At 42.2% G+C, this 27,906-nt stretch overlaps 1 protein-coding gene across 4 annotated transcripts in view; it reads right to left on the bottom strand.

The window, feature by feature from the left end:
* The window catches only part of LOC124271382 (rho GTPase-activating protein 6-like), a 112,771-nt gene that overhangs the window by 19,443 nt on the left and 65,422 nt on the right, over positions 1-27,906 (bottom strand). For all 4 annotated transcript variants that reach the window (XM_046706626.1, XM_046706685.1, XM_046706753.1 and 1 more), the window contains one exon: positions 7,460-7,613. In XM_046706626.1, the coding sequence (XP_046562582.1) occupies positions 7,460-7,613 (154 nt within the window). The remainder of the gene's footprint in view (positions 1-7,459; positions 7,614-27,906) is intronic.

Here is a 27,906-nt window from a genome sequence, read left to right as displayed (position 1 = left end):
TTACTTTTTACAAAACAGAAATATCAAATGATCGGTCCATTTACTCCGTGGCAGTCAAAATGGCCGCTAAACGCAGGTTTTCTGTAGACGTCAAAAGATATATCAAAAGCCCTTGATTTTCATGAGGCCAAAATACCGTCATGATAAGCGCCCTGCTGGGCTGGACAGTGCAGGTCCGTGAAGATGACCAACACCGACAAGCCATACATCACCCCAAATATCTTCCCTGTTTACCACAAATCACGACCCATTGTTGGGCACCCGGTGAGTAATTCTCTGCAATCCCCAGGTGTATGGGCCGTGAAAGTATGCTCGACGAACATGCAGTCATGCAAAAGAACGCTCAGGGAGAAGAGCAAGAGAGATAATTCACTATACTTAAGCCCTCTTTCATCTTACCACTTCTACATTTGCGCCCAAACAGAACTAATCTTCTTTTTAAAAATAAAAAAAAAAAAATAAAATTCGGAATAAATCACGAGAAACCGACATACCTGCAAATGTTCAAGGCTAATTTGAGAACACTTAGTCATAAATTGTAAACATACTAGTGAGAATACTAACGTTTCACTACTTACGCACTATTTCGAAACGCTTGGTTGATAAGAAACGATTTGAAAGAAATGATCGTGATGTTATGGTCCTGGAAATTGCTCCAGTAAATTGATGCTGTCGTTTGACGTATGGTTTGCATGGCTCAAACGTCACCGTGCTTATTAGAATGTGAACATTCTGAAAACATCATTATCTAATTATTTCCCAACGTAAACAATCATTGGTGACTAATACATAAAAAAACAAAGTTGTTTCCAAGGTGCGTACGTCTATATTTGAAATGGCCCCTTTGAAATCGAGGCCAGTGGGACGGGTTGGGGTATTTCATCTAGAGTACGTTCCATATGAAGCCTATGATTGTGGGTTGGAATCCTATTTCTCCCCGATTATGTTCCTGAGTTTGTCCACACAATGTCAAAGACCTGCATCAATTCGGGCTCTCCTCCCTCATCCCAGAACTCACTCACTCACTCTATATTTTGAAATCCTGATGTGTCGTAAGTAAAGCTCGGAATCAAAGGTAATATTTGAATACATTCTGGATCACTGACTTCCATGACAGTTAAGACACATTCCAAACTTTCCAGACACCCATTCTTTCGGGATAATCGTCTTCGAGACACAAAAATAATGCCTGCTCTATCCGCCATTCAAAGACCTATGTCAAATTCTTCAAAGCTGCTTCCTGAAGGCGTCACGAATCCTGAAACATCCACAGCTGTGATACTTTGTCATCTACGAGAACTGACACGATTAAGCTAAGAATATTTATACCAAGTCATTTGTTAAAGGAAACGCTGATATATTTCTTAAAACAACGTGGTTGCTGAAAAAAGCAGCATTTGCCGACATCTTGTCTTTTCGCCTTCCTGTCGCCCGGTGACAAATCATCTGCATGGCTGTCCGAGATGAGTACGCCAGTCGAAATGATGACAGTTTTAAAACCATAGACTATTTTCAGCTCCTTTTTGACACTGGAACCACCTTTTTGACTAATTTTCATTCCGTGACGTTTTAACGTCTTCCTGTTCTTTAGCAACTAAAGGAGACCATCCTTTGTAATTCTGTCACCCTGACAATGTGTTCATAGAAATGTTCATTTTTTATTAAAACAAAAAATTAAAACCGAATATCTGACATGATATGTTAAAACAAGAGTAAGATATTTGGAAAAATTATTTGAAAAAATAGCGTTAATAATAACTTAAGACAAGAACTTCCTTGTGTTCATACGCGGACATTATTCATCCATTACCATATAAGGATATCAAAGGAGCCCGTACGAAATATAGTCCCTATCGATAGTTCTCGTTTGTGTGTACGTATATAATTTTTTGTGTGTGTTTCGAAAAACCTAAACAGGTGTTAACATGCAGAGCACTGACATACCGGGAGAAACACGCGTTATTCTAACAAGACTGACTGACTGAGTTTGGTTTTAGGCCGCTTTTAGCAATATTCCAGCAACATCACGGCGGGGAAAACCAGAAATGGGCTTCACACATTGTACCCATGTGGGGATTCGAATCCGGGTCTTCGGCGTGACGAGCCAACGCTTTAACCACTAGGCTACCCCACCGCCCCTATTCTAACAAGAACTACAGGGTGAACCATATTAGAGTCTTCCGTGGCACTACAACCGCTCGGTCATCACCCTGTTACTCTCTAATCTTAACCCTTCAGTACATAAAAACGTGGTATTTTAGTCGTACAGGTAACAGACATTAAAGGCTACAACCCACTAGCGCTCATAGGTTAATTGATGTAGACGACTAAATATCACGTGAAAATTCGACCATGTCACGTGATGTATTATCAGCATCATTTAATAAATGAGCCCCAGACATGACGAAACGAATGATGAAGAATTAGACCATTTACGTGGTGTCTGGGTGTACTTAAAAGTACACTGGTGCACCACGTGTGCAGAAATAACACAGCTTGGATCAGTTGTCAGGGTAATATGACAGAAGAGATATGCTGACGATGACAAACACGGACAAGCACCTGCAGCAAATGCCTATACACGTTACGATACACTGATGCGAGGGGTATAGGTCGGGAGCGTCGAAACATTATGCCGCGGAAAGTGACCTACAGGTTCAAAGGTGAAGGTCGCTTTGACTTTTAGGTCACCATTGTGAACATAAACTTTTGCTTTCGTTGTGTCGAGCACCCGTGTCATGAGTTCTAATTGGTGCACATAATGTATGTGTCATTATCTGTGATTCTTCTGACTAGAAGCTTGTAAATGAAAGTATAAAGTATATTCTCTGACGACCACTCTCATTGACATCTAGTTTGACATGAATATTTTACGGTGTCATAATTGTGTCACATGTGAATTTAGGCAATTTTAAAGAAACACCTTTTTATGTCAGACTGCAGCCAAAATACATTGATTTCAAGGAATCTTACAGAGTGTCCGGACACAAGAACGCTGAACAGAGGTCAAGAGTCTCTTTAGTAATCTCCGAGGGACGCAGTTTGAATCCACGAATATGATCCTCCCATATTCGTTCTAGTTGTTCCTTAAACAATTCGTATCCACAACAAAAATACAACAAATATGACAGGTTTTCGTGGTGTCTTTATAGTCTCATCTCCGTCCAAGAAAAGAAAGTAAGAGTCGAGACAAAATGGGAATCGAAACATTTACAAAAGTTATCGACTACTGTTTAAACCGGAAGTCGCCAAGCCTTTGCACAACCGGACAAAAGCATCATATAGAGCCATTTACAGCAATGACCGACTGATCGGAGTCAAAACGGAAATCGAAACATTCACAAAAGCTATCGACTACTATGTTTAAACCGGAAGTCACCAAGCCTTTGCACAGCCAGATAAAAGCATCATTTACAGCAATGACTGACTGATCGGAGAAAAAACGGAAATCGAAACATTCACAAAAGCTATCGACTACTATGTTTAAACCGGAAGTCACCAAGCCTTTGCACAGCCGGATAAAATAACATCATATAGAGACATTTACTGCAATGACCGACTGATCGGAGACAAAACGGAAATCGAAACATTTCACAAAAGCTATCGACTACTATGTTTAAACCGGAAGTCACCAAGCCTTTGCACAGCCGGATAAAAAACATCATATAGAGCCATTTACAGCAATGACCGACTGGTCGTATGTGGACCTAACTTCCAACGTCTAATCCATCTATCAAGACCATCTGCCTTACAACCTATTACTCCATATGCCGTGACGTTCCATCAGCTCATCTCCCACCTGACAGGTGTTGCGTGAACCACGTGGTTGGTAACCCTGCTTGTACGTCCTGATCTATGACCTTGATCCACTGACACGGATGACAGTATCGGCCAGCAGCTTGTACAACCCGTATGTAAGCGTTTCCATCTTGTCATTTGGACAGTTCATCAATAACCTCTTCTCCCACGACATTTATGTGAAGAGACCCCAAGAAGATCCTGTTCTGTGGCCACGGAGTACCTCTCTGAACATTGCTTTCCGTTGGGTTTTGGGACGATTAGGTCGGTTTGGCTACATTTTCATATCCGCAAATTTAAAGCCGCATCAAAGAAATTCTAAGTCTTTGATTGTTGTTGTGTTGCTGGAGGACTGCAGATGAAATTGAGATCTCGGTTCGCTTAATCTAAATTTCCTGCGATTCGAGCTGGGTCTTCTGTGTGACACACGAGCGCAGTAACCAGTATGTCGGGTGATCGTATTCAACACCAAAACGTCTACCTTTTTGTACTTAACCCAGTTCTTGAAGTTTATGACACTACACTTTCCTGTTTACGTAACCGTTCCTCGATAACCTTTGGACGTACACGTGTGATTATAAGTATGCTTTACAAATCATTACACTTTGATATGCCCAAATTTTATACACTTTTTGTCAAAGGTGTGATAAGCCAAGCTTCAAGTAATTACAAAAACGCTTCATCAAAGTACACTAAATCATCTGGTTCGGAGTGAAGAGACAAAATTCTAAACCATAAAGCGTAACACACATCATGACGTTAGACTTATACATATTGAGGTTTACTGTTCTGCACTAATACACATTACCAGAAGGGGCACTTGCCTGCACTTGCCAGCAATACAGTCGCGCCCAGACGTAACTGTCAGCGTGTCATCCCAGTGCGACTCGCTGACGTGACGTAAAAGGTTTAGCTTCTTGAAAATGCTCACTCAGTTTAACCTTGCAGTCACCTCACAATGATATGAATGAATAAACATGACACTGTAATACTATGCGAAATGGTAATTAGTCTATACGTATCCCACAATCCCTTGCGCAACGATGACCCGCCAGTCGTTCGCCATTTTGTTCGTGATGGCATGGGTTTACTGAGGTCAGGGCCAGTGGTTGGGTGGTGACCTTAGAGGCATATATCTTGTTTACAAGAAAAGCTGACAATGGCTTGCTTACTTTTCCGCATTCCTTTCTCAAGTTCAACTGTACGCCCTTGAAGATGAGAAAAGGTAAAAATAACAGAAGAAATATCTAACAACTCATCCTGAATTCTTTGATGTATAGGGGCGGTGGGGTAGCCCAGTGGTTAAAGCGTTCGCTCGTCACGCAAAAACCCGGGTTCGATTCCCCACATGGGTACAATGTGTGAAGCCCATTTCCGGTGTCCCCCGCCGTGATATTGCGGGAATATTGCTAAAAGCGGCGTAAAACCAAACTCACTCACTCTGATGCATATATCTTTCCAATTTATGATGATACACTTGCTATCGCAGCTGCATTTGGCTTACGTGGGGAATGTCAAGTTTAAAACATGTTGCGCTTTCTTAATATTCCCCTATCTGCCTGTCAGCCATACAGACATACCATATAAAAGTGGAATCAAACGTAACACCATAACTCACACTGGATGTGCGTATTAAATGAAACATTACATTCAAAACACAAAGAGAGGTTGTTCTTTATGTAAAAGAGGTCGCATTCTCGGGAAATGATAAATGTTCATGTCAGGGATTAGGTAATACGATATGAAGTATATACCCCAATATAGCAATATGAAGACATGTAATAACTTGACTATGTGATGCATTAGTAGACTTGTCATTGCAGCAGACGAGAGAGGTAATTTACGAGAGAAGGTTGTATTTTAGACATGTGGGTCATCTTAAGCGTCCTGATCTTCCCTCACCACCATGTTGAATTATTATGTGCACGTATCACGCATAGGATGGGCTTTTACTGACTGTCTCGGTTGCCATATCAGGTGACATACAGTGACAATGATTTTGATTGGGATATTTGCTTTTACACGATACAGGGACCCGATTCTCTGAGGCTTATATTCAAATATAATGATTCTGATTACGCCTATCAAACGTTGAGCGGTATATTTTTAACACATAGTAGTCACAGCGTCTGTGTGGGCGGTGGGGTAGCCTAGTGGTTAAGGCGTTCGCTCGTCAGGCCGAAGACCCGGGTTCGATTCCCCACTTGGGTACAATTTGTGAAGCCCATTCCAGGTATTTCCTGCCGTGATAATGCTGGAATATTGCTAAAAGCTGCGTATACCATACTCACTCACGAAGTCTTTGATGTGAAAAAAGGTCCTTTACAAACGATGTTACACGTGGTGACGATAATACTTTTCCACGTAATGTCGCCCGTACTAACTCGCTTTATTGTCCAGGGTCTCATGACTTGAATATGGAACATGTTCGGTTGACCACACTATAGCCTTGGAAAGCCAATACCTTATACTATGCCGTTTAATCTGTTCCCTATGGCGCCAAGAGCATATGCAGATGGCCAAAGTCCCCCACAATGCACCTGGCATCCGGTTTGACCATGGTTTATGTTGTCTTGGAATGAAATCAATGAGAAACATTCACAGTCCAAACCAAGTGCTCAGCATTACTTCCCCATATTGACGCCAGAAATTGCAGAAGGGTCGTCATGTTAGTCCCACTGTGTTTTGAATTATCTCCCTGGACAATAACACGTTGCTTTTATCGACCACCAGGTGTCGTTCGTGGTATCTGTTAGCCATTCGGACATGCCTCAGAGGAAAACATTGAGTGCTCAACACGTGCTTTTCATGTCGGTTTCAATACAGGTGGCGTGGTCGTAATTACTTCGCGCGTGGTCTGGACAAAATGGAACTAATTGGGAGTTTGAAGTGACCACGCTTTTATGTCTGGTCTGGTCCGAACTGACGGCTGTCTGCGCATGACTGCTGCGCCATTCAAGGGATAACGGACTCCATGAATGACCGTCATTGACTTTTCCATACAGATTAATATACATGATGCAGACTATGAACTCATGCTGAGCTCACACAAACATTTGATTCAGGTGATAACGTTAACACGGCCTTAATGAGAATAAACATGGTCACTCTATTTGGGTGTCAGAGAATGACAGTTAGGATATTGTCTGCTGCCTTTGCTGTGTTCAGAACTACACGTGCACGTCCTTGACCCTTTAGTGCAAGTGACCCATGTGACCCAACGCGCACAAGCACACACACATGCAGGCAACCTGGGGGAATATTTCATTAGAGATAGGAAGTGCTAAAATCATTCTTAGTTAAATACACGTCGGAATATAACTGAGTTTCTTTAATTTCATATTTTCCAAAACTTACAGATTGTTAAAGTGGCTTGTAACTCTATGTAGAAGACGTTTTTTTGCCTTGAATAATTTCAAAAGATCAACGCGAGAGAATACTCAGTCTTGTTCATCTGTCGAAACTAATGTCATAGAGTAGAAAGGCAACATTGTCATGACAATGATGTTAATGGAAAACTGAAAAACAGTGTTCACGAAAAGGGTAAGCAAGTCGGACACCTCTTTACGAACAGGAGCCGGAATGCATCCTCAGCAGAAATCATACGAACTATAAGAGAGACGATAGATGTTAGTTTTAAAAAGATCAGTGTTTTCCTTACCTTTTGGAACAGATAAAGGACCAATGTCCATAGACTGAAGTTTGGGTAGGGCTATTTTCTGTAGCGCAACCCTTTCCGCATCCGTCAGTTGGAGTAAACTGACTGGTTTTAGCACTACTTTCCTTCCGCTTACACTGCACCATGTACAAGAACCCTGCAATAACAGAAACAGAAGCATATAACCATGAGTGTCACACAAGGAAGGTACAGCTTCATGAGTACCAACATGACCATTGTTAAGATGATAACTCGCAAGTTAGTCTCATGCAAGGGCCAAGGTGTTATGAAATCTTTAATTAAATTTAAATCGAGTTTAATGCTCGAAAATGAGTTGTAATAAATTAAATACCCCTTGTTGTGAATATGATATGTAAAATATGTCATATACTGCTCTTGCAGCACCATTGGTGGTTTATGATGAAACAAATAAGTATGAAGTTCTGAAAGTCGTAAAGACATGATGATGATGATGATGATGATGATGATGATGATGATGATAGTGATGGTGTGAATAGCATGACTGGGATGTGGTGGTGACCATGATGATGACGATGATGATGATAGTGATGATGTTAATGGCATGAATGTGATGATGATGATGAAGATAGTGATAGTGATGATGATGATGATGGTAATAATTGATTAACTATGTCTGCCAACTGTCTCCTTGTTTATCAATAATGCTATCTCCAGTCCTCTGATCTTCCACTACAGTACTACAATCCACACCCAGTGACAACAGGCCTATTGACAAGGTTATCTGCGACCATCAATCTGGTTACCCAGATGTCCAATCATAATCTCATCTCCCTCACTCACTCTGTCGTGCACTGTTAAAGTTTGCTTATCTTATCTTACATGTCAATATTTACACCTGGGACACGCGATACATCAACGTGACTGTTTGGGAACGCTACCTGCATGGTAACAATATTCATCAAACTAGAATTTCGTCTTGTTTTATGTTCACTGCAACCCATAATGAGTCATTGGTGTTAGATTACTGTAATCATAATTCGTTGATTGACATGCATTAAACAAGCTTCCTTGGATTAAACTTGGTTTAACGTGACCATTACCCCGGCCATTGTGATCGTTTATGTGAAAATCGACCAGCAAACTCAGTCCGGCTATTCGTAGCTTTGGGCAACACCATGAGATGACCGTTCGTTCACGTGAACTTCTAACCTCACGCGACAAGCGGAGTCGTAACTTTAGCAAGGGACATTCTTTGCTGGAGAAACGTGTCCCCTCTGTCCGCCCGGGTCATCTGTTTCAAGTGACACCGGTTTACGAGCAGGAGCCAACATGTATCTTTCACATTAATCCCTCGAGCTATAAGAGTGTATTTGATGTTGGGATGGATTAGCGAGAGGGGGTAACTCAGAGGCAACGAGTTGACCCAAGAGAATATGTTACCAGTTTCAAACAACTAAATTTAGGAGAGCAAGCTTGGGTTGGAGCCATCTAGAAGTGCATTTCAGATAAATCACGGTGCGAGGGCGTACTGGGTAGTAAGTGAGTCATGGGCGGATCCAGGAATTTTGAAAGGATGGGGTTCAGGGGGGTTCGAACCCCCATTGGCTCCGCCAACGCCAAAAAAAAAAAATTCTATGTGATCTTAAGTCATTTTCAAAAGGGGGTTGTTCCAACAGCAAGTGTGTGAGTGAGTTTTTCGCCGTTTTTAGCAATATTTCAGCAATATCACGGCGGGGAACACCAGAAATGGGCTTCACACATTGTACCCATGTGGTAATATGAGAAGTAAGCCACGAAGACCGAGGTCGTAGTCAAAGAGGGAACAAAATTGGTGAAACATAATGTCAGCAAATCTGGGATTTGAACCCTGTAATTGAAGCTTAAACGATACGAGGTCAGCACACATACCTCTCACAAATGTATCGCGTTCGCTTCTAAACACCGCCTACTGTCATATAGTTGTCTCATGTGACGCAATTAACGTGTCGCGTATACAATATCTTAAATCTTGTTTTTCCCAAACTGTTTCAGTTACAACTCAGCAGCGGTTATTGGTTTCTCAGGGAATATCAACACAACAGATCCTAGTGATGGCCCAGTGGGCCAGGTGATTTTCAGATATCAGTTACAATAACTACGATAAATGGATCACCGGACACCTGTTTTGAACTGAGTGTTTTGTTTGACATGACATCAGGTGTAACAATGACTCCATGAAAACTAGGGCACATCATCTCTTTCGTTGTTTAACGCCGCACTCAGAACTATTCTAGCTACATGACAACGGTCATGAAAATAACTGTCTGGACCAGACAATTCAGTGAATGATGTCATGAGCATCGATCTACGCAGTCAGGATATGATGACATGTCAACAAAGTCAGCGAGTCCGACCATCCGATCCATTTAGTATAACCACAAGAGGGCTTTTGGCTAATTTTACAGTGTATATTGAACATTCGTCGGATATTATATTTCCTCATAAAGAATCATTTCTTCCTCCTCATTATCATTTCTTCCTCAATACAGACCGAGCAATTCAACTGGAGGATGCAGATTGAATGTTTAGTAATATGATCCATTCAGGATACTTCCTCTCATTAGAAATCTTAAATCTCTTTCAGTATTTCAACACATTCATAACTCCCAGCATCATGGTGGGATTATATTTCAATTATTTTAAACTCTTTGGTCTTGCGTCCTGTGAAACATTTGAAAAAACCCATTCAGATTCCTTTTGATGATTACTCCATTGTCAGCAATTAGCGTGTCACGTTGTTGTGTCAGCGTTAATTACTTCCTCGGAGAACATGCGATATACACCCCCGATATAAACACAAGCAGCATGGGGTAATGAAGTAATTAGAATACATTACAAACAGTTATCGAATTACTGAACCTTTGTAACAACACGTGTGTTCATTAGGGCTGATTAATGGTCGTGTTTCCCTACACCTGTACCAACAATGGCGGGGTTGTACCTTCAGGCCAAATTCGAATTTACTCTAATTACTTAAACATACGGCATGTAAAAAGAATGACACCCATCTTGCCCGGGGAGGACACTAACGCCTGCATTGACAGACGGCCTGAACTTATGCATACAACGGATTTACACCCTCAGCGCTCTCGGCATGATGGGAACGTTATCTTAACAAATACAATGAAATATGTTTTATCTTCTTTGCTTCGAAAAAGGTGATAACATTCCGAGATATTCCTATGATCATGACTGTTAGCACTTGTTACTCATCATATATATATATGATTCATTATATATCTTGTTTATGTCACCCGTGAAGATCCGGGGTAGAATAGGTCTTCAGCAACTCATGCTTGCCACAAAGGCGACTATGCTTGTCGTAAGAGGCGACTAACGGGATCGGGTGGTCAGGCTCGCTGACTTGGTTGACACATGTCATCGGTTCTCAATTGCGCAGATCGATGTTCATGCTGTTGATCACTGGATTGTCTGGTCCAGACTCGATTATTTATAGACCGCCGCCATATAGCTGGAATATTGCTGAGTGCGGCGTTAAACTTAACTCACTCACTCTTGTTTATGTAGTTTATAGAACATTGTCACTGTTTCTGTATGGAACGTTTGCACAATAAATATTTTATCTATTTAATCTTTATCTTTATCAAACGCGTTCGTGGGTTGGAGATCTTAATTATATACTTTGAAGAAATCAGTTGAAATGCATTAGGCGTTCAGACAGTTGTGCCAGGAATCCCCCATGTTTCAGCTTCCTCAATTATGCTCAGGAAAGGTTAACTGTTCCAGTTTTATCAAAAACTGAAATCGTGTCTTGTTACGGATAACGCATGTAAGTTAGTCAGCACAATATAACCACCCCGAGTAATGGCGTGGTAGGCAGTCATTACTGAGAGCGACAAGCAAGCCCCAGTACCCTAATAGCTGTGGCTACTGCCCAAGTTAGAATGCCACCTAACAATGTCTGCTACATTAGTCGTACATATGCCCTCGGCTAACCTCGGGATTATTTCCATTAAAATACCTTCTGAATGCGTTCATCAAATATCGTTCTAGTGGCCTGCAATAAAACTTCTACCTAGCTCCTTTATGCGCTATTGCCCTAACAATCGACCCAGAAATGCTGTTCTAAATTCTACACCCTCCCCCCAATTTTTTAACGCAGGTCTGTGTGTAAGTGATGGGGATTTAGTGTCAATGTGATAGGAAAAAATATACGTTTACAACTTTTGCGAATAACGAGCTATGGTGCTGTCCAAGGACCCTACTCGGTACGAACAGATACTAACGGTACTTATCAAACGAACAGCGGATCCTGTAACGTATAAGGGACAAAGCTCCTGCATGGCCTATTGCATCATCCTAACCATTGGGAAGCCCTTTCACATTTTTGAAGCAGCGGATGTTCCACTTCATGGCTAGTGTCTTCATACATGACCATATACTGATTTGTTGACTCAGCAAAATAAACCTAGACGTGACATCTGAGTTTGATCATTCGTGCTGGATTCTTTTAACCTGTTTCGGTCCAGGAGTATGAACCTTCTGGCTATACTTACAGACATGCAATTTGTAAATTTTCATGGTAAAATACACCCTTTCAGACAAAAGGTCAACGCTCTGTGACCAGCGACGAGATAAAATAAAAGGGGGAAGATAGCATGATGATATCAGCATTGCAAGGCTGGCCGAGTTTGTTGCCCCCTCTCATACAGATAATGGCCACTTCATTGGTCTGTACAGAGAAGCATGTCGATTCTTAATGCGTACAAATCTGCTTGTTATGAAAAATGGGGGTTGTTTGGGCAATTTAAGCTGAGGTATTGTACAGCACCTGTGAAGAATGCTGGGGGTATTAACCTATATTGCCATCCATTTTCACCTTTTCCCTTAACATGGCGTGATATATCACTCTATATACGCCAAGCGGAGAATAACTACAGCGGCTGTCCATGCTGGACAAAGGAACACGGCTTGTTAGGGGAAGTGGGCATTTTAAGCTGCGCTAATTGTGTATTTTTGACAGTTATCCCCCTTCGTCATTAATTTGTCACAAGACGCTGACACCACCCCCTTCCCCATTGGTCAGTGGGGTCAAATATACCGTCTAACGCCAACTAGGTAATCCTCAAAGACCCCCCTGTGAACATCAAACTCCGCAAAGAGGCAAATGGACGTTGTTCACACAAGTTGAGGTGGTCTTAGCTAATGGCCGTGCAAACAATCCTACAGTTATCCTTTCTAATTCGGTAGAAGTAAACACGCTGTTTACTGCGGCTTCGTACGACCTTTAAAGCAGCATAAGTAGGCACTGATGAAGACTACACATCGTAACTGCCTGTGTAATATTGTAACGGCGCCCCTTTAGGAAGTATTATATTTCACCGGTGCAAAATTCGTGGGAAAGACAACCAAATTCCTTTGCTTTTACTACAGATAACACTACCGTGCTAAAAGCTCAAACTGGCTTGACGTAATGATTCGACAATGATACGTCCGTGTCACTAACGCATCGCTGCAAATGCGAAACCCCAGTCTAACGCAATGCCTTTCTTGTGGGTTTGTATGAAAGGCTTACGGTTTGTAATTACAGTATTTATTCAGAATGTGCATAAGGGTCTGTAATTGCACGTGATAATTTAAAGCCCCTTTCCTCCCCTTTCAATCTCTGAAATCCCTTGTTCAATCTTCTCATATAATTTGCTGGTTCGAATCCATTGGTCCTCCTACTGATTAATTCCCCGCCATTGTGAAATTGCGGCGTCAAGGTCTTTCATCAGTCTATCGTTATGCTCAGCTTAGCACATTCTTCACAAGCGTCTTATCAGCCTGATGTAAAGCATTACACCTCGATTTTACTCAGTGTTGTAATTTCTATAGGTTGGCACCCTTGACCAGTCGAAGAGGATCAAGCACTGACACAGTGGTGTCAATGGGTACATATCCTACACTGGTTATTCTTGAACAGGGCTGTGTTAATGTTAAGGTCAGCTGATCCTACGGTGAGAAGTGTCAATACATTATATCCCATAGTAAGTTTCAATTTGCTCAGCTTTCAGCATCAATCAAGTTAGAAAGTGAAAATTCCGTATCAGCAATTATGCAGCCATTCGCGGCGTCCACTATACTACCCGGGGACAACAGAAATGGGCTTCACATACTTACTCAAGTTGGAATCGAACCTGTGCCTTCGGTGTGACGTCTGACTACTAGTGAGTGAGTGAGTTCAGTTTTACGCCGCTTTTAACAATATTTCAGCAAAATCACGGCGGGGGACACCAGAAATGGGCTTCACACATTGTACCCATGTGGGGAATCGAACCCGGGTCTTCGGCGTGACGAGCGAACGCTTTAACCACTAGGCTACCCAACCGCCCCGTCTGACTACTAAGGTACGGAGCTGTGCATATGACGTAGAATACTAACATAAGTATATATTTTGTCTTATCTAACGACATGGTTATACACTGTGAATCCCTTTACTCTTTAATTCTTGCCTGACGAGTAGACAAATAGTTACTTATAAAAGGAATCGAACCCGGGACGTTGGCGTTAACCACTAAGCTGTGCCACTCAAAGACGTATGTATTTGAACATGCTCTGAGCCATGGATACATATATGTACGCAGTGACATATTCAGCCACTACTACAATGATTACGTCTTTGTTAATTTCCAAATGTGCCCGGTTCTGTTCGAATTCCCAGTGCGAAAGGCATTGTACTACGACACAATGCTACATTCTCCATGCACGTAGTAAGTGAAGACAGACTTGCCAACACACGCCAATACACGTAATACCATTAACTGTTGAAGCACTCGTACTTCATTCTTACAATGTTGACACTATAAATGCTAACTGTTTGATCCGACTTCATTGAGAGGGCTTCCCCAACACTTCCACAAGCTTAGGGTTAACCCCGTTACGTCAGACCATCATGTCGTGAGCTCACCACACGCCACACTGAGTAAGTGACCCTAAGATAATGGAGTCATGCCGAACAGAGTTATGCAAGGGTTTCCTCGGGTGGCTCCCTCTACCAACACAGTTAATGGACGGGATGTAACTCTACGTAAAGTGATCATTTGTACTGAGCACTGACTGAGTTCCGACCATTATGGAAGGATTCCTGTTTGTATGCAAACAGCACAAAGACCCGTATCAAATCCACATCACACCCGAGAATTGGCATTGACACCAACACGTTTTATTTGTGTTGTTACTGTTGTAATATCTCTGATGATCCAGGTTAGGACTGGACTTCAGTAACCCGTGCTTGTCGTAATAGGCGACTAACGGTATCGGGTGGTCAGGCTCGCTGACATGGTTGACACATGCCATCGGTTCCCAATTGCGATGATCATGATGTTAATCACTGGATTGCCTGGTTCAGGATCATATATTTTCAGACCAACGCCAAAAAGCGGGAATCTTGCTGAGGGCGACGTTAAACGACAACAACACCAATATACATGTACTGCTGTGATATTCGGGTCGATGCAGTGTTGTAAATATTTCAGATTAGTCGTTTTTAAATAACAAAAACGAAAGTATGGGGAAAGAATGAGGTCGAAAGAATGTAAGGTTGTTGTTTTTTTCAGATTTGATTTCTGGTAATACTTATACAGATGGTTCCCAAAGCCGGCAATGCTTCACAGAGGAATTCGGAATTTGGCCTTATGGTGAATTGCACTTAATGGCTTTGGCCACATGTGTTTCAGCAGTCACCTCCAGACCAGGGGCTATTTTGGTATGTTCATAATCCCGTTTGGGGGACTGGGTAAAAGCGGCAATCAATACGCCATCTGGCGGGGTCGTAGTGACGTAACGGATCAGACCAGAGCCTCGTCATTATCCTCAGATGCATTTCATCTGTGACAATACAGGTTATGACACTGTTGGATAATCGCGTCGGACACACATACCATCTAGTCATCTGGAAGATCTACCCTTAAGAACAATGCCCGCGTCCAATTCGCGTGCTGGATTTCGAGGAATTCATGACTTGTAATTCAATACAACCCGCCATGTTCCATTACCTAGAAGGCGCCGGGGAAGCCTAGTGGTTAAAGCGATCGTTTGTCACCCCGAAGAGTGAGTGAGTGAGGTTTAGTTTTACGCCGCTTTTAGCAATATTCCAGCAATATCACGGCGGGGGACACCAGAAATGGGCTTCACACATTGTACCCATGTGGGGAATCGAACCCGGGTCTTCGGCGTGACGAGCGAACGTTTTAACCACTAGGCTACCCCACCAACAACAACCCCGAAGACCTCTGTCCGATTCCCGCATGGGTACAATATGTTCAGCCAATTCCTAGTGTACCCCGCCGTGATATTGTGGAATAGTACTAAAAGCAGCTTAAAACCATACTCCATGGCACAGTGCATTCCTGAAATTTACAAGAGTCTCAGGACATAACATATACCCCTCAAAGCTCCGTGACGTGATTTGCGTTTAACGTCGTTGGACAGTATTCCAGTTACACCGCAGCGTGGGTGAGTGAGTGAGTTTAGTTTTACGCCGCACTCAGCAGCGTGGGGAAGGAAAGGCGTGCAGGTCATAGGCGTTTACTACTTTGTCGAAACCCACCAGGATGGGTATGGTGCTGACTGAAATCACTGTCAGGGCGCACTGGGACTCGAACCTACAACCAGAGGTTACTGGAGTTCCCAAGAGACATCACTCTACACAGCGAATTGCGGCGCCTTAAACGACTGGTTCACCCTTGCCCCAAACTGTAACCGAAACAGATCAGGGATTTGTATCGGTATTGTCAGCTGGGGCAAGACCTTCTCCCTCAGGAAAACTGAGGCACGTACATTACGATGATTCAGCGAAACATTAACTTGGAGATTATTAACGCCGAGTCGTTCTGTCTAAAGGCGGAGACGGTTAGACCAGACATGTTATCAAACACACGTCTCAATAACCGGGTAGAGATAAAACGATTGCAATCAGAACACACGCTAGGATGTGATTATTGAATCGGAGTGCGTTATGTTATAGAGATCGTTATCTTTCATTGTGTTCACCATCTCCGGTATCAAAAACCCGGGCTGTACAGGCAATTTCTCCTACTTGGTCATTATAGTGTTACGTGGGGGTAATCATCCGGGCACCTCAGCCAGAGACTGGTATCGGCCAATCAGAAGTCTTAAACATCCTTAGGGGTCGTTACAAACGTATTACCGTTATATATACTGGCGTGGAATAACTTAATTATCTAACAGTTCGTCACGATGGTTTTGGTTGGAGCATACTGTCGTAACGGAGTCAATCACAGACGTATAATGCCCAAAGGGTGACTCTGGAACAAGACTTGGGGGGACATCTTGTCGCACGCTCTCCGGGATCATGGTAACAATACGACAAAACACCCCTGGATTTCAAGGATTCCATAACATTAGCTACAGGATAAACATCAATCCCCTTAATATATCATTGAATGTCTATTTTAATTCAATGATCCGAGACCGTTCCTTTGTCACCGACCAGCGGACGGTGCCAACAGAGGATGTCCAGCAGAAAAGTGACTTTTCATACAGACACTGAACTAGACTAAGGCTTAGTCTCTGAATATATATAACTTTGATAGTAACAAACAAGCCCATTTAAATTGAAAAGGAGCCCTAGGAGACCAGAGATTCTGAACCTGGGGAAATCTAGACTTGCTTCGGTTAGGGCTTTAGCACTACAGGGAAGGATAGGCTGTAGGGAAAATAATGTGGTTCAGGGACTGTGAGACAGACTAACACTGAACTAAAAGTATCCGAAATCCACCAGAAAGTAAACAATACTTTGGCAAGTCTAGATTTCCTTTGCTTCAAGCAGAAATTCTCAAGACTCCTTTGCTATTCCGTGTCAAATATAAAAACAGAGAAATCTTTCAATATTTTCATTTGTACACAAAACACAAACGTTAGTGAAATGCTTTTTTTATTAAAAGCGGCGATGGGGTAGCCCGGTGGTTAAATACCCGGGTTCAATTCCCCACATGGGCACAATGTGTGAAGCCCATTTCTGGTGTCCCCCCGCCGTGATATTGCTGGAATATTGCTAAAAGCGGCGCAAAATTAAACTCATTCACTCGCTCTTATTAAAACCACACTTTCCGCAGCATGACTTATGAGATCGTCCCCAGTGGTGATGACAGCCAGTAAGCCTACGACCCCTCTTGTCGACTCAAACAGTTACGGGAGAGGCTTACGGACGTCACCATTGTTTCCTTTGCCAATAAATCCCGATACTGCTCCTCATTTTGCCTCCCACATCCACACAGAACAACCCTCGCTAAGTACCACCAGCAGGTTGATAGGCCTGATCAGAAACTTCAAAGACACCGGTTTCACAGGTAGCTAATTAACGAGTTCTTAGCGTCAACTCGACCCTCACTGGGTCAGGTCCGGATCAGTAAAATGCGGACAGTGCGAATTGTGATGTCTTTATGGTGCTTTCAGTGAGCCAGGAGGTGCACTGCCCCGAATAACAGTGGTCACTTACTCCCGGACCCAGAAGGTCAAGACCAATCAGTCCAAAGGTAATGGTGTCTGATTGTCGTCTGCGAGTGTAACGTCATGAAAGGCTTATATCATATGGTTGTCTTTGAGGTTGAAGTACTGCTTAGTCACCATGGTCGCAACCCTGTTTCACTCACTCACTTACTCAGTTACATGACCAAACTACTCCCCACGACCTTTCACTGAGTAACATCCCATTCCAGTAAGCCTCAGTTCCATTCATCCTTTTCACTGTAGTCTGTCTCACAGTCCCTGAACCACATTATTTTCCCTACTGCCAAGCCCTATCTGCAGTGCTAAAGCCCTAAATAAAGCAAGTCTAGATTTCCTCCGGTTCTGAATCTCTGGTCTCCCTGGGGCTCCTTTTCAGTTTAAATGGGCTTGTTTGTCACCATCAAAGTTATATATATTCAGAGACTAAGCGTTAGTCTATTTTCACCGCTGTAGCACCTGTTGGGAACTCCGGGCCAGAAGTGGTCCTGAGACTAACGCGAAGTCTCTGAATATGTATGATTTGATGGTAACAAATAATTCCTTTCAAATTGAAAAGGACCCCAAGACTAACGATAAGTCTCTGAATATATATAATTTTGATACTAACATACACACCCATTTAAATTGAAAAGGAGTCCCAGGGAGACCAGAGATTCAGAACCTGAGGAAATCTACTGACCTTTCAATGCTGATATACATAAAGATCGGGCAGTTGGTACCCAAATACACTGACCTTTTGCTTTTGACTTACATAATGCCTTTATCATCTTGAAATATTCATTAAAAGCTAAAGCCTTTTCTTTTTCGATAACACCGCAAATCCTTATCAGCCACGGACAAGTTAATGTCCATTTATTTTAATGACGATTATCAGTGAACCGACAGAAGTGATTTCCAAAATGGCCGTCTGCTCCAACATGGGGACAGTGGAGATGTCGTCTGCCGGACAAGATCGTCTCGTGATGACCCCTGCGACCTCGAGGACCTTTCAGATGACCAGGACATAGAGAGATCACCCACGCGATCACAACGTAGACCTAGAATGACCATTAACCTTAATATCCGAACCCACTGACCGGAGAGTGACCAATGGACTGCTACATTCCATGTCTAGGTACAATTCACAAGTTTTCAATTGCAAGCGGATTACATGGACGTAGGTTATCTGATAACCCCCTATTGATAGAGGTGTGGGGGACATCCTATCTAACACTTAGATATGGCAGGAATCTTAACCTCTATTGTAGAACGTCACTCTTGACCCTAGTCGTCCCGATATGTATTGAATAATCAGGCCAATCCTACGACTTCGAAACTGGGACTCCGAACTCTGACGTACACTATAGTGAACTTCAGTGAACTAACGTTTACCTACACTATGGTGAACTTGAGTTTACCTTGATAAGAAGTTCAGGGCAATTAGTACAAAATGGTTAAAGCAAGACAACTATAAACACGATTTGCTGACAATGGTGGTTGAAATTTAATGAACTCCGAGTAACCTCAAGACAATACTTGGTCTTTTACATGCATAATTCCTCAGCATTGGAAAAGGCCAAGCGTAGTATGTCCATCTTTACACAGAAATTGTACAAGCTTGGACATAAGAATTTTCACAACGTATATTCCACATATTTACGTCATTCTTTGGTCTAAATTGATTCGGAACGTCTGTTTACATTCAGGGACATGATATTTTCCTTGTATCTCACATGTTGGCTGTCATTCAAGCGCATTTTTCAAGAACGTATGTTTTGAACTACGATACAGTAAGCTCCAACGTAGCAACAATTCTTAACCGAAATTACAAAAATGCTATTTACACATACTTTACACATACTCCCTAGGGGGTTGAACATGAAAACTGGACAATGATCCACTGTAATATGGCATGATATAATACTGAATCTCTTTGATCATACATAGCGTATGGTTTATTCGAAATCGGGTATTATCTTTGAAATTGATCTTCTAACTGGACAAAAACGTGCTTGCACAATGACAGCTACCTGCACAGCTGACAACAACACAACCACGTTCACTACTGTATGTCGACACCTCCTCATTGACAATACTGTTATTGCTACAACTACACGTGGTCCTAACAAGAACCCTACCTGTGTACAGGCGCGCTCATGTTGACACTTGAGTTGTCAAGTCAGGCTCATCAATCTCTCAATACCTGACGAGAAACAATGTTGCAATTTATCAACCTATCAGCCTGTCCGTGCTCCTTGACAAGCATGTCATGACCACAACGACAGTGACGGTATTATACCACGCAACGTCGTAAACAACAGCTACTTGACTTCGTCTACTCTTTATCGTATTTCACTGCAGCCTTTCAGACGGTGTTGGTCCGTTACTGCACTACGATATACAAACACTGCGTTAAGGATACACGGCCGGTTTCACGAGGCAATCTTGGCGTAATGACTATCGTATGTCTAAATACTAGGATCATCTTAGCACTAACCACGGTTTAAAACTTAAAAGTCATGTAAACGTCAAAAGGTGAAGTTCATTTTTGTAAACGTCACTTTTTGAATTTTGTTGAAGAATGAATTATGTGATCATCTAATAAACACCGAAAATCCCATAAACATTAAAAGAATACTGTATTGACAAATATTTTCGTTTTAAAGACATTTCCCCACATTTTTAACAAGATTTAAACAGTTTAGAGTCTTGACTCAGAAGTCTATAACACACTGCTATAAACAAGATAAAGTTATATAGGCTCCATGCTGTGAAGATTTCAGCGGGTAAAATTTAATCACAAAACTACGTTTGAAGTTTGACATAACGGCTTTCATCTATGATATTATATAAAACACACCATAAAAGGTAAAGACCCATTAACCATTAACCAAGAAACTACGTCAGCCCAAATACAACCAACACTGTAGATTAATGTTTGGTCTGTGAAAATACTTAACTTGATAGACAAACAAACAGCTCCATTTAAACTACAAGGAACCAGAGAGATATTCTGAACTTTAGGAAAACTTTGCTTCATTTGGGGTGGGGCTTAACCTTGCTCCAAGGCTGTACCGAATGTTGAGCCCATGGCTGTTGCGTAATTCTATCCTTCGAAGGGGCAAGTAATTTATTACTTTTTGTAGAAATTATCATTTGACCAATTTATTTTTACCCTAGAGGCTTGTGCAAGTCTATTTGGGGCTATATGATTGCATTAAGGTCTGGACGGAAGGGAAATTAACATGGGTCAGGGACTGAAACAGACTTCCGGTGCATGAACCGGTCTCGGATCAACTGCTGGCTTTTGACCGGAAGCAGAAACCATATATAACGGAAGCGACTCACTCCGTCCCTCTGTCACTTTTCCGAAGGTCTTGCTGTAAAATGAAGCTACAATACATGTGAGTGAGTGAGTTTAGTTTTACGCGGCACTCAGCAATATTCCAGCTATATGGCGGCGGTCTGTAAATAATCGAGTCTGGACCAGACAATCCAGGGATCAACAACATGAGCATTGTCTGCGCAATTGGGAACCGATGACATGTGTCAACCAAGTCAGCGAGCCTGACCACCCGATCCCGTTAGTCGCCTCTTACGACAAGTATGGGTTACCGAAGATCAATATTCTAAACCGGACCTCCACGAGTACTACAATACATGTAATATCAAACAAAGATTTCCTGTATGGGCAAAGCACTACATCTGAAAACGGGCATTTAATTCTTGTTGCGGAAACGATTGTGAGTGTGAATGTAATCATCTGACAGTGGACATTTATACCAAAAACTTTACTAAAATATACTCTCACTAACGTAATGTTGGTACCCCTAGCGACACTTCCGGTCCTAAATTTCCTCCAACGATATAGTTTCCTTTCCCATTTCTGCATGTAACAAAGCGGTCTGTGTGTCCACGGTGTCACTGACGGAAAATACCTTTCACCCTCGCAACATTAGTAAGTAGGATCAGATATCGCAGCTCCTTTAAGCGCTGACAACTTCAAAGCCACCTGTAATGGCTATGACTGGACTGAGCAATTGTCTGTATCTTTTTATGAAAATTTCAAAGTCATTTTGAGGCTAACAGTGACAATATGAGTCAGAAAAAGACATTTAGATAATGTCCCCACCTCTGAACCCCAGGGTAATGTTGCACGCGTCCGTAGAAGAACGTCGTGTCTTATTTGTGCAGGCGAGTGTGACAGGTCGGATCTAACTACGCTTAGTAGGTCAAAGTGGGAGGAATCTCGCTAGCGTTATGTCTGTCTCGGCTTCTTATAGACGGAGGTCGAGTCAAAGTGTCACTTCATGCTTTATTTAGAAACGAGACTTAAGACAGTTACATTATCATCTAACAGTACTTTTATCAACAGTTGTATGTTTACACCCTGGAACATGTGTTCAGTAAACAGATATATAAATGAGTTCATTGTTGAATGATCATCATCCATGAATTATATGTCATCCTTGACATATATTTACGTGGAATAGATTTGTGTTTTCATCGTTTTTATGCAACCCTTGTTGGCTTGAAAACATGTAAAACAGTCAACATGTTCTCCAGCTGGTCTAGACACTATTCACTCTCGTTTATCCATTTTATTATGCATCCGTCTTTTAATATAGATGTAATAGAAGATGGCTATACACACTGGATGACTGAAGGGGTGATATTATGCTTCATGCATTAAGTGGAGTTTGAAAGACCCTGGATGTTTGACGTTTGCTGTAATTACGCTATGGTCTCCAAAATTCTTGAACAAAGGATTCTTGCAAATGTAGAAAATCGAAATGTCATTTCTCCTAAGCTGACATCCAAGTTTCATCAAATCAACAATTGTCAGAAATGACTATCGTGAAAAATGTTATCAAGGCGTTGATTAAATGACTCTGACAGATTGACTTCCTTAGGGGGCTAGTCCGGACAGGAAAGCCAGTGAATTTAGCTATGATTGGACTATTTCATAAATGAGAATTTATCGATCTTGCATCAGCTCTACGTGCCTTCAAAATCACAACTGGACATGGAAGAAAACGTCAAGCGTGTCTGTAAACAGTCGTCTGCTCGTCCTCCATTGTCGTCTGCCCAGTGACTCATTGCATTATTCCACTTTGTCTCTCGGAGTCAGGGTGGCCGGGTCAATTAGGAGATGATTACTACAAATTCCAATTACAGATAATCGAAAGTTCAACCAGCGTTCACCATAGACTTCAACTGCTCTCACACTGGTAGTAGGCGGAATAAGGCCGCGACGAAAATTCTCCTAGGGCGACTTTTGTAATGGCAGACTAGAAGTTCATTCATGTAACGTGTAATAAATTACATGGTTTGATACTCAATGGAACTCTGATCCCACATTAAGAAACAATTCAACACCTAGTCCACAACTGATCAATTTCATTGTAGTTGCGACTAATCAAATATCGACATCATCGGGTGATTAGGTCATGTGACACATTCCACTACTATTCGTGAGTCCCACCCACTGGCTGCTCAAACGAGGACACCCATCCCCACTGTTTATAAAACAGTAAAGCTCATTTTAAATATTAATCGGCTTATGTCTGAAAGACCTCTCAACATTTCAAAATGTGTCTCAAAATTCGACACTTTCAGAGATTAAGCTTTAGCCTACATATCAAAGGTATTTCTTAGTTCAACCTTGGACTACATTTACCACTTGTCAATCATGGACATCGACATTGGTTTCAATAACGCGGTCAATATGCCTGAAAGGTTATAATTTATCCAGCTGAGTACTACAAGCAAAGGCAATGTTATCAATAATGATTAAATCAATTTAATATCTTTTGGTTCTCCTCAGAATACCTATTTATGAAAAAACCTGCTTCCATAGCAACGTTCCTGCCAGTACCGCAGTTTGACGCTTCCGGTTCCGGTGGTTATAATTACGTCAAATATTTAGAAAAAATGTCTGAACAAATGCGGAAAGCAGAGACAGTTTCTAAATGGGAATGTGTAACGACCTTCTCATCTGTTTGCAAGAGACCTGCCCGTGCGCGTCCAGTGTGTTTAGAGCCTCGATGTGAAGTCAGTCTCGTGCCAGGGATGACTTGACGTGACTAAACCCCCATCTTCAAAGGGAGAAGGTGTGAATTACGCGAATCAGACGGTCCGACAGCGTCCGTCTCCTTTACTGCCACGACAAGCCTCAACTTTGCCGTGCAATTTCACACTAACAATAAGCAAAATAGGAACCATGTTTACTTTATCAAGATTTCTCCTAGGCCGACAGAGTCGACGCAAATAGAAAGGACATGGCGTCACAGCCTCGATGTGACTGATCTTCTCGAGAAGAAATCTCGTCTCGTATAACACGTGCTACGGGACGATATTTCTTCGAAGACTAAACGGTTGGGTTTCCACCGTCCATGTTTCCTGGTCTGTATTGGAAATAAGGCATGCGCACTGGTCATGGTAATATCGAGTATATTGAGCCGTGTTCTGAACTAGCCTGAAGGTGTAAGGCTACTGTTTGATATGACGATATATGGTTGAGGGTGGACAATGGTATCGGATGTCGATCATGAGAGTGGGCTGTCCACTGTTAGCGGTTAGTCCAGCAGCAGGAATGGCAGTGTGACAACAGCGTCCGTGTACTTCATTGTTCAGAAATTGATCACTGAAAATGCTTACGTCGACAAAACGGGAGCACTTAATTGTTTTCTGCTTATGTGTTTTTCAGACAATGCCCGTTATAAAATGACCGTGTTGGCATATTTGTGTCGCAGTCGGTGGTGAGACAATGAGCCCATATTCACTGTATATACACATCATTATTGATAGATAACGATCACGCATATGACGTTGTCCTAGCTGACCAGCAAATATGGAACATTCATGTCGTTAGCAAAGACGATTAACTCGGAGGAGGGGCGGTGGGGTAGCCTAGTGGTTAAAGCGTTCGCTCGTCACGCCGAAGTCCCAGGTTGTATTTCCCACATGGGTACAATGTGTGAAGACCTTTTTCCGCCATGATATTGCTGGAATATAAGCGGCGTAAAACTAAACTCACTCGCTCACTCACACTGAGGACACAGACCTCGGACAACTAAAGTATCAGCTTACACTCAATCATTCATTGTCAAATATCTAAATTTACAAAATAATCATGTTCTCCTGCAATCTAGTGTGTTAGTCTGCTAGAGGTCCCTTTATCCCTCCCGTTCAACTGCCTGACTGACTGACTGACTGAGTTTGGTTTTTACGCCGCTTTTAGCAATATTCCAGCAACATCACGGCGGGGGACACCAGAAATGGGCTTCACACATTGTACCCATGTGGGGATTCGAACCCGGGTGTTCGGCGTGACGAGCCAACGCTTTAACCATTAGGCTACCCCACCGCCCCCTCCCGTTCAACCCCTACTTTAATGTTATATCATTTCGAAGTAAAAGTATATACTTGTTCTTATCAAAATGATAAATTTTCAGAGAATAGGAGTTAGTTTAATGTCTTGTAGGCCTGATGTCTTTTGCTGCCTGAACACAAATGTAAGCTGGTACAGTTTATTCTCAAAACAAATTCCACCCACGGTGGCACATGTGTATAAATGTATATATACCACGCGAATGTAAACCATGCGCCACGTGCAAACCGGCAATTGTAATATAGGCCACGGGGCCCTCATAACGGAAATAGACACCTGTTCTGTTGTACATAGTTGCCTGCACATAATGTAACCCCTTCGGCTGCGAACGATTAACGTCAGCGCAAGAATGTCATGGAATGAGACCAAGGCCAAGTTCTATAACATGATTCCAGAGCAAGGACCCCCCTTTGTAGATATTAAGCATTGCAGTTGCGATCGACCTTACGCTAACATGGGTTGGTGAAGAAGACCCAGATCCTCATGAAATTTACATATGTCAAACCCTTATATGTCAAACACTTACAAATCCTTACCTCTTCTAGGGAGAGAATTGTGGTTTGTATTAAGGTATTTACATATTTATCCCGGTACAAAGTCGATGAACATTTGTTCAAAGTCTTATGAAAACAGCTAAGTCACTTCCATCTTTGACACAATTTATTAAACATCTCATCACACCTGTATGTCCACAAGACATAAGATATTAGCTACTGATAGACGATCTGCCAAATATCTTTATTACACTTTGACCTTACGCTGAGTTCACAATCGCCTTCTAACTACTGTTGGACACAATACAGCTCCAGATAGATAAAACTGCCGCCATTGTTGACATTTCTCTTTGTCCCGGGGTTAATAAGCTTACTCGCGAGTCCACTCGCGTTTTACCCTACAACCGGAAGTATCGGGTAGATGTGATCGTGCACAATCCGTTTTAGGACCCTTGACCCCCTTTACAGTTAGCATTTTCAGTCAGATTCGTCATGGCACCGTTGCCTGCGTTGAAAGATTTACATCTAAAATAGGTAGTCAATACTGTGATTTATGTTAATTATTTTGCTAAGAAGATTATGGTCAACAACAGAATTTACCGAATCGCCCAGACTGGACAAGGATTAAGTGTTGACTACAAATGAAGAGATTGTTGGATTACTTGCAAATTTAACCGTTGCATTTGATCTAAACTATAAGCACATTACCATATGAAATGTAGACGTGTTTCAGCACGTTAAAGCAGAAATCCACACAGAAGTATCAGAATCAGATTTAAGCTGTAGTTAAGCTGTGGTCGTCTGCTCTTAAGACGCAGCCATGTCACTGTATCCAAGTTTGCGTTATCTCTCAAGGAACACTATCATGTATGTATCATCGCAGAGGCAGAGACGACATGACAAGACGCGCGTCCTGATCACGTGTATAAGATAGGAGTTAGAGGGGCAGTGTTACCTGGTGACCTAATACCGACACATCTTCACATTAAAGGAGCTGAAGAAAAACACTGGTAACGTGTACACCTGGCTCCGTCTGCACATATATATTTACCGGTTGCGCATCCCAAACCTGAAAACAGTCACGATATAATAGACTGCAAAAACGCACTAGACGCTGTCTGAACATTGTATCGTCCGGTAGCGCATTCCAAAAGCGACGCCAGTTAAAAACAGGCGCTATGTAGTCATAACCTACATGAGTGCAGTCCATTACAAACTTCGTTCTCTCATCAGTTTCCAGACGACAGTGATGAAGGTGTCGTCTGCTCAACACAGAGGTACACCTGGCCGAGACCGGGACGTATCGGGCACGTAATCAGCTGGAGATGAATAGTGCAAGAACAAAGAAACACATGAATCTTCTTGGTTAGCCGAAAAGTATTTCTGTGTATAGGTTAGTATACCTTTTGTAAGGGGGTCAGTGCACCAAGGGAAGACAACGCTTGTTATCTCTGCCCTTAATTCCGCCGTGCAGGACGTCTATTACAGACCTAAAAACATATCAACCATTCACACCATATCAGCTGTATTGAGCCCATACCAAACCCATTCTCAGCAGTGACAGCCTAAATCATCCCTATTTCAGTACTATCACCCTATATACAATCATTTCTAAATATTGTAAGAACTGTTCCAAGGACATCATGCTATGCTGCCATCTACTTGGCTACGACGCCATTACGACGCTTTAATCTCCATCTGTCCCGTTTTCAACTGGCTAGACAGATACGCTAATAACTAAAATTCCCTTGGAATATCAAAATAATATCTAGAACTTCTGAGGACTTTAAAGAGTTTTTAATTGTCGTATGAAATATCTTTTTATTGACCATTAACCACAAAGCAGCGGAATAGGGTTGGAAACATCCACTTTGTGCATGCATTGTCCAGCTCCAGTCACCCGACCAGTGGTGCCTCTTGAGTGGCAATGATAACCTTTTTAGATATAAGAAATGAAGGGTTTTACCTCCCGCTACAAAACTAAGGCCCCAGAGGACCATAATTATTAATTTCAAGGGCCATTACCTGGAAGGTAATGAAACTGTGTAGTGTTCTTAACACGAACTCGGCATATCTTGTCGAGCATTCGG

Source organism: Haliotis rubra, unplaced genomic scaffold (assembly GCF_003918875.1).
Source record: "Haliotis rubra isolate DU_JTF1 unplaced genomic scaffold, ASM391887v1 Scf1, whole genome shotgun sequence".
Classification (NCBI taxonomy): Eukaryota; Metazoa; Mollusca; class Gastropoda; order Lepetellida; family Haliotidae; genus Haliotis; species Haliotis rubra.
The sequence above is the reverse complement of the archived record's forward strand: the minus strand, read 5'-3'. Positions and strand labels throughout refer to the sequence as shown.